This window comes from Notolabrus celidotus, chromosome 4 (genome assembly GCF_009762535.1).
Source record: "Notolabrus celidotus isolate fNotCel1 chromosome 4, fNotCel1.pri, whole genome shotgun sequence".
Lineage (NCBI taxonomy): Eukaryota > Metazoa > Chordata > Actinopteri > Labriformes > Labridae > Notolabrus > Notolabrus celidotus.
In genome coordinates this window covers 36,180,999-36,196,324 of record NC_048275.1, presented here as the reverse complement: position 1 = coordinate 36,196,324, position 15,326 = coordinate 36,180,999, and the positions used below count along the sequence as shown (strand labels likewise).

Genomic DNA, 15,326 nt, shown 5'->3' with positions numbered 1-15,326 from the left:
CTGATGACCTCAGGGGTCCAGATGGTTCATACAGTAGCAGCAGATCAGCAATGTATTTTGGGCCTAAACCACTCAGTGCTTTATAAACCATCAGCAGGTTTTTAAAGTCTATTCTCTGGCAGACAGGAAGCCAGTGTAGAGATCTAAGATCTGGAGTGATGTGGTCTACTCTCTTGGTCCTTGTTAGGACTCAAGCAGCAGCATTCTGTATGAGCTGCAGTCGTCTGATGGACTTTTTAGGGAGTCCTGTAAAGACCCCGTTACAGTAGTCTAGTAAGTGAATGAACGAAAAAGCAACCAATAATAATAAATGCTACTAATTTTAAATAAAAGATAAATAAATAGAAAGGAAAATAAAAAATAGTGAAACTACAATGAGATAAATAGACCAGAAAGAGAGCCCACATTACACCCATTTTAAAGTCTCTGCATTGCTTCCAGTATCTCTTATAATTTAAGATTATTTTACTGGTTTTAAAATCTGTTAATGGTCTTGCTCCTTCTTATTTATCAGATTTGCTTTTATCATATGAGCCAGTGAGAGCCCTCAGGTCTTCAGGTAGTGGACTTTTAATGGTACCAAAAGTCAGAACAAAGACTCACGGTGAGGCAGCCCACGCCTGTGGAACACCCTACCTGAAGATCTGAGGGCTGCAGACCATCAACATTTTTAAAAACAAACTCAAGACCAAACTTTTTAGTCTTGATTTTAACTGAGTTTTATATATATATTTTTACTTATTATCTAGTTCAAATTTTAGTCACTTTTATTCTATTTTGTTTATTTATGAACTTATTTATTTATTTTAAGTATAGCATCTTATTTTCTTTTAATGGTTTAACATTTTATTGTTTTATTATCTTAGAAATGTTTTTTATATTGGTGAGTTTAATTTCCTGTGTTGAGAACATCCTATTTTACCTCCAGTGTTTCCTCATTAAGATATCATGAGACTGTTTCCTTGGTTTCGTTCAGCAATTTTTTTTTTTTTTTTTTTTTAATTGTTTTTATTATTATTGTTGCATATACTGCGTTCCTGCTGGTTTGAAGTTGTTTTTATGTACAGCACTTTGAGTTACAATGTCAATGTATGAAAAGCGCTTTATAAATAAAGTCTAATTGATTGATTGACTGAAAAGGTTAAAAGCAATAAGAATAACAATAAAAAATATAAGAAAATAATAATTTTAAAAAGTAAATTAATAATAATAATAATAATAATAATAATAATAATAATAATAATAATAATAGTAATAGTAATAGTAATAGTAATAATTGGAACACCAAAAACAAATTGAGAAATGCAATTTGATAAAACACCACTTGTGTTGATTTTTAACAGGTACCTTCAGCTCCACTCAGGCTTCTGAATCCAAACTACAAGCTTCACACCCCCCTACACAAACCTATTAAGACATCCAAGAAGCTATACTCATGTTCTCTCCAGTCTGTGCGTTTATTTACACATCCTCGTCGTGGTCATGTGTGTGTACTCCAGTTTCATTTTTACATATGGGAATGAAGAGCGCTGAAGTTGATGCGTGAAATTGCCAAACACAAACAGGAAGAATCCCCAGCTGGTTTGTTTTGGCCGTCTGTTTTCTCATCGCCGGTAAAAACAGAAAAAAAAATAACACAGGCCCATTGAGTATTGCAGTTTCCATAGCAACAGGGATAGTGGTGGAGAGTGGGTTGATGTTGGTGGGAGGGTTGCAGGAAGGTTGAGTGAGACACTGAGAGAGAGAGGGAGAGAGGGAGCATTAAGAGAGTTCAAAGGAGGACTGAGTGTGTACGTGAGTGAAGATAAAGAAGGAGGATGGAGACAGAGAGGGTGGGATTCTTCCTTCATTTTTCCTCCTGTGCACACGTTCATTGAAGCTTCTACCCTCCTCCTCCTCCTCTTCCTCCTCTCCACAGGTGGAGGGGACTCTGACGCTGACTGCCTGACTATCTCGTCTCATTATCATTCCCCAACCCCCCTCCTCCATCAGTCTCTCTCACTACAGCTGGATAAGCCAACCGCTCTCCGGCTCGTCTCTCTCACACAGGGCCCGGGATTTGAAGATTGCATCCTCATGTTTGTAATCAGATGTAGGAGAGGGATTATCTCAAGGTCTCCTCCATCTTGTGCACAACTGAGGCAAATGAGGAGAGAGGGGAAGAGAGGAGGATCACAAGCATCTCGGTGACTGAAGAGGAGTTAAAGATAGACAGAGAGAGAGAGGTCACCTGTGGATGTGAGGAGGAGCTGGAGGCTTTCTAAGAAACTGCACCCATCATCCGACTCATCCGAGAAGAAAGGAAACAGGGGGTGATTCAAACTCTGCACCAAATATCTCACTGTGAAGGTAAGCGGGTGGAGGATAACTTCTCTTTTTCAGGGGAAAATGATGATCTGGTATCTGCGTTTATTTCATTCCTAACGCCTGCTGCATGTCTGTTGCATATATTCAAATTTTCATTCCTCTAGTTAAGTTCTCGTACCTAACCTTAACCCTTCTTCTGAGGTGATACGAGGAGAATGATATGAGTGAGGAGGGAGCTGGAGTCAGATTAGCCTAACTTGCATATCGACTCAAAGACAGATTGTTGCACTCTTACTTGAAGAAAATAAACCTATAAAGCTGATCGGTTAAGGTCTGCTGCATGTCTGTTGCATTTATCCGTAGTTACATTTTCATTCCAATGATTAGGTTCACGTGCCTAACCTTAACCCTTCTTCTGAGGGTGATATGAGGAGAACAATATCAGTCTCATGTATGTTGAGGAGAGAGCTGGAGTCAGGTTAGCTTAACTTTGCATATCGACTCAAAGACAGATTGTTTCACTCTTAGTTGAAGAAAATAAACTTCATTTAAAATATAACTCCAAAGACAGACGTAGAGTCGTTTGAGTGAGACTCTGAAGTGACTCTGGATGCAGATGTTGACATAGACATGCATGTTACTCAGTGATGTTGGGTCTTGATCAGAATTATTACTGTAGGTAGGGATTGAATGGTTCAGGGTCTCAGGGCTAGTTTGGCTTCATAACATCCTCTGCCTTCAGTATATGAATGTAGTGTGATTAGATGAATGCAACATTGAGTTTGAAAGCACTCTGAGTAATTTTACCATCAACTATCACTCTACCAGTCAACCCCTGTAGAGTTCAGTTCATGCAGCTGTCATGAGTTGATGTTGAGTTTAGTTTGTCCTTGTGTTTCATGCCTTGTTTCCTCCCTGTGCGTATTCTGTGTTATAGGTTATCTTCATAGGCTAAATAATGGACGTAGTATCTGTGATGTCACCCATCTGTTCCTGAGCACTGTTTTGAAGCCAATCGATGGCGGCAGCCATATTGGAAATGCTGAACTCAACCAGGCAAAGTGTGACGTAAAGAGGCGGGGTTTGAGCCTCCTAGCCAATAGCTATGTGTTCCCGTCAGGGAGTCAAGTCAGTCATGCCCTTATTTGGGCAAAACTCGTAATCTTAATATTTTCTGAACCGTCGCGCTAGAAAAAAATTCAACCCCCTACAATGTGTGCCGATAGCAAGGGCGTAGGTTTGATTTCTACAATGGTCGGGACTTATTCAAAGTGTCAACTTACTACACCTGACAACATGCGGCTTCCTGTTATAGCCATTTCAAAGTTAAGTTTTTTGGACTACGTAACATGAGGGGACTTTTATTGTGAAATTTTTTTTCGGAAATTAAATGATAATCATTGGCTACGTTTACATGAGACTTTTAATTCCTCTTTAACTCAGAATAAAAATTAAATCCTATTTTAAAAAGATTAAAATGACCATGTAAACACCTAATTCCAAATGAAAATGACCATTCCGAATTAAACTTAAATCTGAAGTAGGTGTCTGGTTTATTCTGATTTTAAATCCGAATTGAATAATTCCTCGATCATGTATACGTTTATTCCGCTTTAAATTAATTCCGGTCATTCTGAGCATGCTCGTTCCCTTGTCCTGTCGTGATGACACACATACTCCGCGCTGGCGGGCACATATTTCAGGCTGAGGTAGAGCAGCTGTTGCACTAATCGGCTTTGATTCACCAAAGTAAGGTCTTCCGCCTCCCTTCTCCGGTCCTCTATCTCTCTTCTCCTCAGCTGATGAAAGTGAAGCAGTACGTTTGTGTCCAGCTGCTTATTCAGAACTAGAATCAAAATCAAAGCCAAAGCTGTACTTATTGTGTGGTCTTCCATGTTGTAACCGAAAATGAAAGAAGCAGTAACTGGAGTCTGTTTTCTTCCGGTAGACGTAAATACGTCACGCCCGCCCCTGTCCAATCAGAACCCTTCCCAACCCCCAGACATTAAGTGGAATTGAACAAAAACAATTAAACGTGTTTTCCATGTAAACCTCAATTCGGAATCACTATTTCCATGTAAACACGAAGGAGAATACTTTAATTCAGAATGATTTAATTCTGAAGAATTAATTCTGAATTCAAAAACATCATGTAACCGTGGCCAATGCTTAACTTCGATTAGTGGTGGCCTTCAGGAGTTATATTATTTACATTTCTTCATCTAGTCTCCAGTTACAGCAATAGCCATCGATCATAAACATTTTGGACTTTAGAAAACAGAGTGTTAACACACTTTGAAGCAGGTACAACTGTGGTAACAGATGAAAATACTTGCAGCGCGAGCTGCAGAGCTCTACTTCTGTGTGATGAGCGTGGCTCTGCCCTCCTGAAGTGTCGTACCTTTGCGCTGCCCCACAGTTTGGGAAGCACTGGCCTAGAGAGCTAAGCCAACCAAAAAACAGACCGGTCTCAAAGACGTATTTGGGAGGCAGTGACGAAGTGGGAAAGGATTTAACCCTTTATGTGTCGCATGAATTGGATTTTTTCCCCCTTCAACCTTAAAATTGGTGGGGACATTTCAACCATCGCTTGAGATTGGTAGGGACACGTCCCTACGGTCCATATGCAATTCTACACCACTGGTCAATAGAGAAATTAGCTAAGTAGAGCCAAGCCGTTTTTTGTACCAGGCTGTAAACATGTTTATTTCTGCTGTAAAGATCGTCTTCTTTGAATTGGTGTGTATGTGGTTTCTGGTGTTTCTGCAGCCAGCCTCAAGTGGACACTCGATGAATTGCAGTTTGTAACACTTCCGCATGGGCTTCATAGTTTGAGACCGGAGGTTGCCGCTTGGTTATCCCATGTCCCCTTGTTGTTAGTGATCTGTGTCTTGTGTTTAGTGGCCTGTTGGGTTTCCTGTTTTATTTTGTAGTTCTTGCTCCCTGTGTTTCCAGTTTAGTTTTACTTCCTGTCCTTGTGTGTTTTCCTCAAGCCGCAACCTCCGGTCTAGAAATATGAGTCCAATGCGAAAGTGTTAAAAACTGCAGTTCATCGAGGATCCACTTGAGGCTGGCTGCAGAAACACCAGAAACCACATACACACCCATTCAAAGAAGAAGATCTTTACAGCATTAATAAACATGTTTTCAGCCTGGTTCCAAAAGACGAGTGTAGTCTGGATAGCTCATTTCTTGATCGGCACACACTGTACAGGGCGAGAATTTCCTTTTAACGTGGCAATTTGGAAAATATCAAGATTAGGAGTTTTCCATTATGAGAGGCACAGCTGACTTGACTGACCGGCGGGAACACTGTAGCTGTTGGCTAGGAGGATCAAACCCCGCCTCTTTACGTCACAATCGCTCGACAGAAGTTATGTTGAGTTCAGCATTTCCAATATGGCTGCCGCCGACTGGCCTCAAAACAGATACATGTGTCTCCCACTTTCTGGAACACATAGACATCACCAGACGCTGGATTTTCATCCCTGGTGATGCTCTCCCAGCCCTCTACTGCAAGTCTTCAGTTCCTACTTGCTCTTTGGGGCATTTTCCCTTCAGTTTTGTCTTCAGCAAGTGAAATGCATGCTCAATTGGATTCAGGTCAGGTGATTGACTTGGCCATTCCACAACATTTCACTTCTTTGCCTTAAAAAACTTAAACTTAAAACTTTAGTTGCATTCGCAGTATGCTTCTGGTCATTGTCCATCTGCACTGTGAAGCGCTGTCCAATGAGTTCTGAAGCATTTGGCTGAATATGAGCAGATAATTTCGCCCGAAACACTTCAGAATTCATCAGGCTGCTTTTGTCAGCAGCTACTTCATCAATAAATATAAGGGAACCAGTTCCAATGGCAGCCATACATGCCCACGCCATGACACTACCACCAGCATGCTTCACTGATGAGGTGGTATGTTTTAGATCATGAGCAGTTCCTTTCCATCTCCATACTCTTCTCTTCCCATCACTCTGCTACAAGTTGATCTTTGCCTCATCTGTCCACAGGATGTTGTTCCAGAACTGTAAAGGCTTTTTTTAGATGTTGTTTGGCAACCTCTAATCTGGTCTTCCTGTTTTTGAGGCTCACCAATGGTTTGCATCTTGTGGTGACCCCTCTGTATTCCCTCTGGTGAAGTCTTCTCTTGATTGTTGACTTTGACACACATACACCTTCCTCTTGGAGAGTGTTCTTGATCTGGCCAACTGTTGTGAAGGGGTTTTTCTTCACCAGGGAAAGAAGTCTTCTGTCATCAACTACAGTTGTTTTCCGGGGTCTTCCGGGTCTTTTGGTGTTGCTGAGCTCACCGGTGCGTTCTTTCTTTTTAAGAATGTTCCAAACAGTTGATTTGGCCACACCTAATGTTTTTGCTATCTCTCTGATGGGTTTGTTTTCATTTTTCAGCCTAATGATAACTTGCTTCACTGATAGTGACAGCTCTTTGGATCTCATATTGAGAGTTGACAGCAACAGACTCCAAATGCAAATGTCACACCTGGAATCAACTCCAGACCTTTTACCTGCTTAGTTGATGATGAAATAACTAGGGAATAGCACACACCGGTCCATGAAATAGCTTTTGAGTCAATTGTCCCATTACTTTTGGTCCCTTAAAAAGTGGGAGGCACAAATAGAAACTGTTGTCATTTCTACACCGTTCACCTGATTTGGATGTAAATACCCTCAAATTAAAGCTGAAAGTCTGCAGTTAAAGCACATCTTGTTTATTTCATTTCAAATCAATTGTGGTGGTGTGTAGAGCCAAAAATAAGGGAATTGGCTTACTGTTCCAATACTTTTGGAGGGGACTGTAGGTGATGAAACAGATAGATGATGTCACGGATACTACGTCCATTATTTATACAGTGTATGAGTAAGGCGGTGTGTTTTCTTTTCACCTTGACATGTTTCAACTACAAACTTCCTGCAGTCTCCCTCAGAAGAGTCGAGTTGTTGCGACTTGTATGTCAGCTGATTTATAGAGGTTTGGTCATCTTACCTCACACACATCCTCCTGTTTCAGGTAGGACGACCAAACCTTTTATAAATCAGCTGACATACAAGTCGCAACAACTCGACTCTTCTGAGGAAGACTGCAGGAAGTTTGTAGTCCAAACAGGTCAAGGTAAAAAAAAGAAAAACACAATGGTCTAGTTACAAGAACTGTCTTAATGTAGTATACAGTGTCAGATCTAATGAACCTTTGTGGACAGTGTAGCTGTGATCCTGGCTGCATGGAAACATGATATCAACCACTGTTGTGAGGCCAAGTTATCCAAGTTATTCCATCTCACAATATCAGACTATCACTGAAGTATGTGAACAAAGTAATACATGAGCGCTGTTCTCACCAACGTAGATAAAAGGCTTTACGTGATGTTCTGTGTTCAGGTTTAAGACATCCACACTCCTGTTTTTACTCCCACCTCCAGGTCTTCCATGGCGGAGGCCGGGCGTCCTGTTTTGGAGCTGCACCCACTCGGGGGAGATGTTTCTTCGGAGTCTACACTTCCTGGTCATGCACTCCTTGACCCTTCTCTGCAGACAACGTCCTCCAGACAGGCTGGAAGACCAGGTCCCATCTGCCGGGAGGAGCCAAAGGAGATCCCTAACCAGGTGTGTGATGAAAACTCGGCTTCGCTTCCTACCAGGGAAAGCAGACATGGCGGTATGAGGGTCAGCAGTGAGCCAGGGGAGAAGGACTGTGTGCCGTCAGGGGCTTCAAGCCTCCATCAGAGCCCTGCTGAGATGCAAACAGCCTCACATCAACACGGCACGGCCATGAGTCCTCTCTGTGAGAACTCTAAAGCTGACAGGACGATGCAGAGCTCAAACCCGACCTCACTGCCCGTGCACAGGAGTCATTCAGTCACTTCACCCATGATCAGACACGGAGTGCCCCACCGAACAGAAGACCATGGGGCCTGTGGACTCACTCACCAAGGAGGAGCTAACTCCATCCAAGAGGCTGACATTCACTCCGTATTATCATGCAAGCAGTGCAGCATCATGAGCACGTTTCCATGTGGGGCCAACACTGGAGAAGGACGCGTAGCGCTGCCTCAGAACCGGTGTGTCTGTATGATGCCCCCTAAGACCGCAGGGAGAGAGGAGGGCTACCTTCCTGCTACATGTGACCGAGCACACTGCTGTGGCTCTTACATCAATCATGCCAACTTTGAGGACACGTTCGCTGCCTACTGCCACCCACAGCCCATCCCCGCCCCCTCCCAGCTGCTGCAACGCTTACCAGGACCAGAGCCAAGCTGTGACCTCCAGCGTGCTGTGGAACCTCCTTCAGCCATAAACCACCTCACCCTGCCCCGCCTCATCTCCTCTGTGAGTGAGACGGGCCTGGATGCCAAACACCTGCTGCACTGCTGCAACCTCAACTGCTCCTGGATGAGCACTCTACCTCCCGGGGCCGGGCCAGGGTCCCAAAAACACTTTGGTTTAGAGGAGACCTGCAGCCGTTCGGGTGGCCTTTTCAGGACTGCTACTCGGGATATGGGAACTATGACGGCCAACAAAGAGCTGCGGGATGTCGGGGTACAAACAGGACAAACTGTCACACCTCATGTGTTTCCTGAGATCTGTCTGGCAGAAGACACCCGGAGTGAGATCTCTCGCAGCCAATCAAACACTGACAGCAGCGGAGACAAGAAGCCGAGTGGCACTCCAAAGTCTCCGGTGAAGGAGGTGAAGTGGGATGCAGAGGGGATGACATGGGAGGTGTACGGGGCCTCTGTGGACCCTGAGGAGCTGGGCCTCGCCATCCAGAAACACCTGGAGCTGCAAATCAAGGAGACGGCGAAACACGCAGCGAAGCTATCACGCCAGAACACCAACACGTCTCGTCAGAGCAGGAACAACGGCTGTCAGAGGAAGAGGAGCAGGATGATAGGCTCCTTCAGACCCCCGGCCTGTTGTGCACGCACCACTACAGCTGTGGACTAACTGACCAGCTGACTGACTGGAGGGACTGAACCTGAACACTGTGTTTAGCAGCCAACATGGCCGCTCAAAGCCTCAAATGTCACTCATCTTATCACAAGGTCTAAAAATGGATTAATGCAAACTGAGAGAACGGCTCACACGACTGAATCAATGTCAAACCTCGACGTGGAATGATTCGTATCGAGGAGGAAAGGACTTATGATGAACTGACAAAGCATTATATTGCATCATTCGGTGTCTTTAATATCTTAATATCTTAAATGTGATTCTGCAGCTGGGCACTGCCAGTGTTTTCAGATGCCTCAATGACAACACAGCCAGAGAGAAACAGGACCTGTACGGTAAAAAGCAATCTGATACAACAACCCTCTGTAATGCTCCTGCTGTAAAGCTCCTAGTGAAAGTGTAGGGAGGGGATTTCAATGTTCTTTAATTAAAAGAAACCTCAACATGACCTTTGCACAACCTAGAGTTAACCCTTTATTAACCAGTAGCTGACCCTCACCATCTCACTGCTCCTGCGTCTCTCCGCTCTATGGGAGAGAGAGGAGGAAGGTCTCTGCATCCCTCCTCCTGGTCGGCTGTGAGTCCTCTCGGCGTTCGAGCTCTTGAGTGACGTGCACTGGCAAATGTCAGCTGACGTCTTGCAGAGAGAACTGCTGAGAACCTGGTCTGTGTATCCCTTAGGCTGCTTATATGAGATCAGCACTGAAGATGCTCTGTGAAGGCTGTGCTCGCATTGCGGGGCTCGAGGTTCACTTACTTCAACTTTGACCTTTCAAGGCCAGCCAATGAAATCACAGCTGTATGCAATGTAATGTAAAGCAGGCAAACAGGAGAGGTATAGAAGGAGCTAAAGGTGTGTGTTTCAGAGTCCCCTGAGCTCCTAAACCAACAACCTAAGGATATATGGAGACTTACAGTACATTTCTTATCATGCAGATTAACCCTTTACATCTCAGACTACAGCTCCCAACTAATAATAACTCTTAGAGAAATATAAAAGAAAATACAGAAACAGATTGAACTGTTTCTTAAGTTCTGACCTTCTACATAAAATAAGGCTGCACATATTTTATGTTCTAGGAATTTAGACAAGGAGAACGAGATGATCCTTGATAAAACAAATCAAGCTTCTGCATGGTGATGATACGAGTTATTATATTTATCATTAACGGCTTTAGTTTGTTTCTTTGTTGTTTCGCATTTCTCTGAGTTGAAGACACGATTTTTATCAATCAATCTTTATTTATACAGCGCCAAATCCCAACAAACATTATCCTCAGACTCTTTCCAAACAGAGCAGGTCTAGACCGTACTCTATGTTCTATTATTAACAAAGACCCAACATCAAGACAGGATCAGATCCAGTCCCATCTTACAGGCAGAACTCAGTCTGATCTCATCTTAATCCACCATGATCAGAGCACTTTGCAGCATTTAGCAAGTTACAGTGGCAAGGACAAACTTCCTTTAACAGGCAGAAACCTCCAGCAGGACCAGACTCCTGTTAGACACACATCTGCTGAGACCAAGTTAGAGAGAGGGAGAACACATACATAAATTGCGAACTACAACAAGCATCATTATGAACCTCAAAATATCTCTGCTGAATTCATACTTGCTTCTTTTTGTTCCTTCTCCTCCCCATGTTACTCCATGGCATTAGGCTGTGTGTGTTTGTCTGAATTGGTAGCCTTAAGTGCACACGAGTCTTTAACACCTCAGCCTGGGTCTAATCCTGACCCTGGACCTCATCTGTTCTCTCTTTCCCCCATTTGTCAGTCACTTCCCAACCTTTCAGTTGAATGTTAATATACTTTGAAAGAACCCTGACTGTATTCAAATTATATCCCATAACATACTATAAATTCTTCTTCGTCTTCTTGGAAGGAAAAGACAAAAACATCCAGTTTACCTAAATATAAAAACAAAACAAACAGTGCTTCAACAGCTGTATGTGTGAATGTAACTGTTTGACTCTGAAGAGTCTGAAGACAAAGCTAACGACCACCTGAGAAAGATAATAAACTGGGGGAGAAATTCACAAACTTAAATGTTATTTCCAACACGTTTCTTTTCCTACTGAGGATAAATAAATATATCCAAATTTATTTTTAAAATCTTTTTCTTATTTCATCTCAAGATTTTTTATTTCTCTGTGGTCTAAACACATTCTCATTTTGCTCATCAAGCTGACTTGTTGCATGTTAGTTAATATAAATGATAAACTGAAGATACTACTACTACTACTACTACTACTACTACTAATAATAATAATAATAATAATAATAATAATAATAATAATAATAATAATACAAATTATGTTAAAAATAATAATAAGGGAAGGTTATGAAGCTGGAGGGATGCTGAAACAGGAGTGATGTGATCTCTGTTTTTGGTTCTAGTAAGGAGTCAGGCTGCTGAGCTGTACCTCAGTAGTCCAAACAGGAGGAGGTAAAAGAATGTTTTACTGTCTCAAGGTTGTTTCTGGGGCCAAAAATCATCACCTTCTTTTTGTTCAAAATTTAGCTGCAGGAAATGTTGAGACATCCAGCATTTGATGTCTTGGATTCAGATGTTCAGTGTGTTTAAAAGGTTAAAATCAAGATGAAAAGCAGAAGTCTGAAACTGAACACTGAAGACATGTTAACTAGGTATAGGTTAGATAATTAATTTTCCCCTCCTTGTGAAAATGTGTTGATTGCTTCAACACGATGCTGAAGAAGCTCAAACTGACGCCTCCAGTTTTGGGTTAACATTATAATAACAGGCAACATTTATCATCAGTTTCTAAAAATACATTGCTGTTAAATGCAATGAACAGACTTCCATACAGTGGTATTAAAGGATGGCTATCCTAACATTACTTTCTCAGTTAGGTTGGAGGTTAAGGTCCTTGTTATCAGACGAATGAGGCAGAAACAGATCTTTGTATCAGATTGCTTTTTACTCTGTGTTCAGCGTTACTTTTGAAATGTGCCATGAAGATCTCCTTTCTTTAGCAGACTGATGATGACATGAACAGTATCTATCCATCCTATGCTGAACTTAAAGTGCAATGCATCTTAGTTTGTCCTGCACACATCAACATTACCTTTGCTGTGAACATCTACAGTAAAAATATTATAAGCATCGGCATAGGTAGAGTGCTGTTGACAACAGTAGCAAGAAAAAGAGAAGCACACATGTTAGGGATAATGTATGGTTAGCAGGTAGTTATGGGAAATAGAATCCTGACAGGGTGAGACAAGACCCCAACGTTTATTACTCGGCTACTAACTTAAGATACAAACACGTTGTTAAAAACATTTTTAGAGATTATTTTATTGACTTAAATGATTTATGTTTACAGTTTTTAAAAATAGTCCCAGTGATTCCTCGTCAGTGATCGTTCCATGGTGATGGATTCTTCTCTGCCTGTTGTGGTGGATTGAACATGAAACTGTCCTCATTCAGCTCTCCTTCTTCTCTGAGCTCTGTGGTTCACACACCTTTAAAAAGAAACTAATGTCACAACTCTGAACCCTGCTGCTATCATCACCACCACTCATGGTTTAACTTTCTTTGTAGAGATCGCTTACCTAAAGTTTCTCTCACATGCTCCGCTCCTTCATCATGTTGATGGACAGGATCCAAGATGAAAATGTGTGCGTTGTTTACCTCACCTTACGGTCTATGGTGTCAACAAGCAGAAGCTAAATGTGTCTGAACTCTTTTCCGTGGATTGATTTGACATGACGTGTGATCAGTTTGTCTCTGGTGTTGCTCATATTAGTGAAAGTTAATAACCATTGTCAAGGGCGTCAGAATCAAGCATCTTACACAACCTGAAGATCAGTAAGAGAGCTGGGTAACAGAAAGTCTCATGAGATCACAGATTGTAGAGCACCGGTCTTTGTCAGGTGATAGACTGAGCAGCACTGTGATTGGCACATGCAAAAGAACAGGCAGAGGGTGGACTGTTCACACACGACACAGTCTAGTGGGTGGGATTGCTTGGGACTACATACTCACTCTGTATGGCTCACATAGCCATGGATTAAGTTTGACAATCAATGACAATGAAGGACTTTGTTTACCACATCAAACTGTAAATAAGGGAAGCGATATCAGTGAAATACAGGTGACATGTTGATGTAGCATACTGTATGTTGGTATCAGATCAGTATCAGAGACAGGAGGACCATCAAATGTAAAACCCACAGAGAAAACCACAGAGGACTCATTCATGTGGATTAAGAATAATGCAGAGAATTAACAGATAGCTTTCCTGGAGTTTAGGTCTTATAGGTCCTATGAATTGAAGTAGATCATGAAAACAGATAAGATAAGCCTCATGGGGTTACAGGTGTGAGCAGTGTTGTCAACACAGCCCGTGTATCTAAGTGTTACTATCAGTTTACAGAGCATAAAGATAAATCAGGTTTGATGTTCTTATAGTTAATCACTGGCTTTAAGATAACTAGTTACCACTTTAACACATGACACAGTGTTGGAGTGAGCAGCTCTGATGGTATATTATGCTACTTTCTGTTATTTCATTGCTTTTTACACCACGACTTCTTTAGAAAAAGAATGCAGCGCTCATTTTTCTCCTGGAGGCCCGATCACGTTTTCAGGTTTCGTGCAGGAATTGATGTTGAATGTGGATTCTCTGTCATAAGTCTTGTTTTGTTGTCAAAATGATGTTAATCCAAGTGGAATGTACTCATATCTTAATGCCAGCAATAAATATTGATGGTGATTGTGCCTCAGTGACTGTTACGATGAGTGTAAGGGAAAACACTGAACACAGAGTGGCCACCTTTAAATGTCAGACATTGGATACTTTAAGAGTGAGTATTCTACGGTGGATGAAACACTTTTACAAAGCTGGAGACAAATTTACATTTTATAAAACAAAATGACAAACACTTTTACCAAGAACAAAACAAATTTACAAAATCATAAAGACTTTTAAAGAGACAGAACATTTTTCCAGTCCCGAAAAAATTACAAATGGCAGGTTCTACCCGAAAAAGGAATATACAGTATCAATGATTTTCAAAATAAAGGATGTCTGGAATATGAAAATGTGCATCAGTCAGGGAAGTAATATATATTTGACACTAACAACCCTGTTTCTACTAAAATACTTAGATTCAGACTGATAAGAGAACAACTTTAAATGTTTCCTGCCAATCACAGCTATATCTGATGTTGATTTTCAAAATAAACCAATAGAAATGTAGCATACTACAATGATTTTGGATACATTCACAGTGAGTTTATGAACAAAATATCAGTTTCCACTGACTTTTCAAAATAGCACCTACTTGAATTTTGCAAAAATAGTGATGATTCTGGATATTTTCCATCAGTAAAATCATTGTAATATGCTACATTTCCATTTTTCTTTTATTTTGAAATTCGAAATCAGATATAGCTGTGATTGGCAGGAACACATTTTGATTTTCCCTTATCAAAATATTTGAGTGGAAAAAGGGGTTGTTTATGTCAGATATATATATATATTCCATGGCTCTTAATAATAATAATATCACATTGTATTTGGGGCACCTTTCAAATCACCCAAGGTCACCTTACATTTTCATATTACAGACGCCTTTTATTTTGAAAATCATTGGTACATTCCCTTTTCTTCAGAATCTGCTGTTTGTAATTTTGTAATGCGACTGGTAAAAAATGTTCTGTCTTTTTAAAACTGTTTCGGAATTAGTTAATTTGTTTTCTTAAATATTAATGTGTTTTGTTCTTAGTAAAAGTGTTTAATGTAATTTTGTTTTATAAAATGTAAAATTGTTTTCCTAAATGTAATTTTGTCTCCAAATGTGTAAGTGTTTCATCCTTTGTAAATTTGCATTGCACTTCCCAGCCCCTTAGTATACAGACCATGTTACTTCATAACAGTTTGTTAAAGACAGTTAAAGGCTATCATGATGGATGTGGTTTACGTTTTAAATTAAATGAATGAGTGAATAAGGCATACATGTATAATCTGGTTATGGGGTAGACAGTGCCGAACATGTATTGTAAATACACTGAATCAACAGTATACC

The 15,326-nt window shown here is 41.1% G+C and overlaps 1 protein-coding gene across 1 annotated transcript; it reads left to right on the top strand.

The window, feature by feature from the left end:
- The first annotated feature begins 7,977 nt into the window (after positions 1-7,977).
- Positions 7,978-9,669, top strand: LOC117811866 (GRIN2-like protein). Its single transcript, XM_034682353.1, has one exon. It carries the CDS (start codon positions 7,978-7,980, stop codon positions 9,262-9,264), a length of 1,287 nt encoding a protein of 428 aa, XP_034538244.1. The 3' UTR covers positions 9,265-9,669.
- Positions 9,670-15,326: the final 5,657 nt, after the last annotated feature.

Excerpts from the sequence above, each read along its gene's own strand:
- LOC117811866 (XM_034682353.1), top strand. The coding sequence starts at position 7,978 with ATGAGGGTCAGCAGTGAGCCAGGGGAGAAGGACTGTGTGCCGTCAGGG.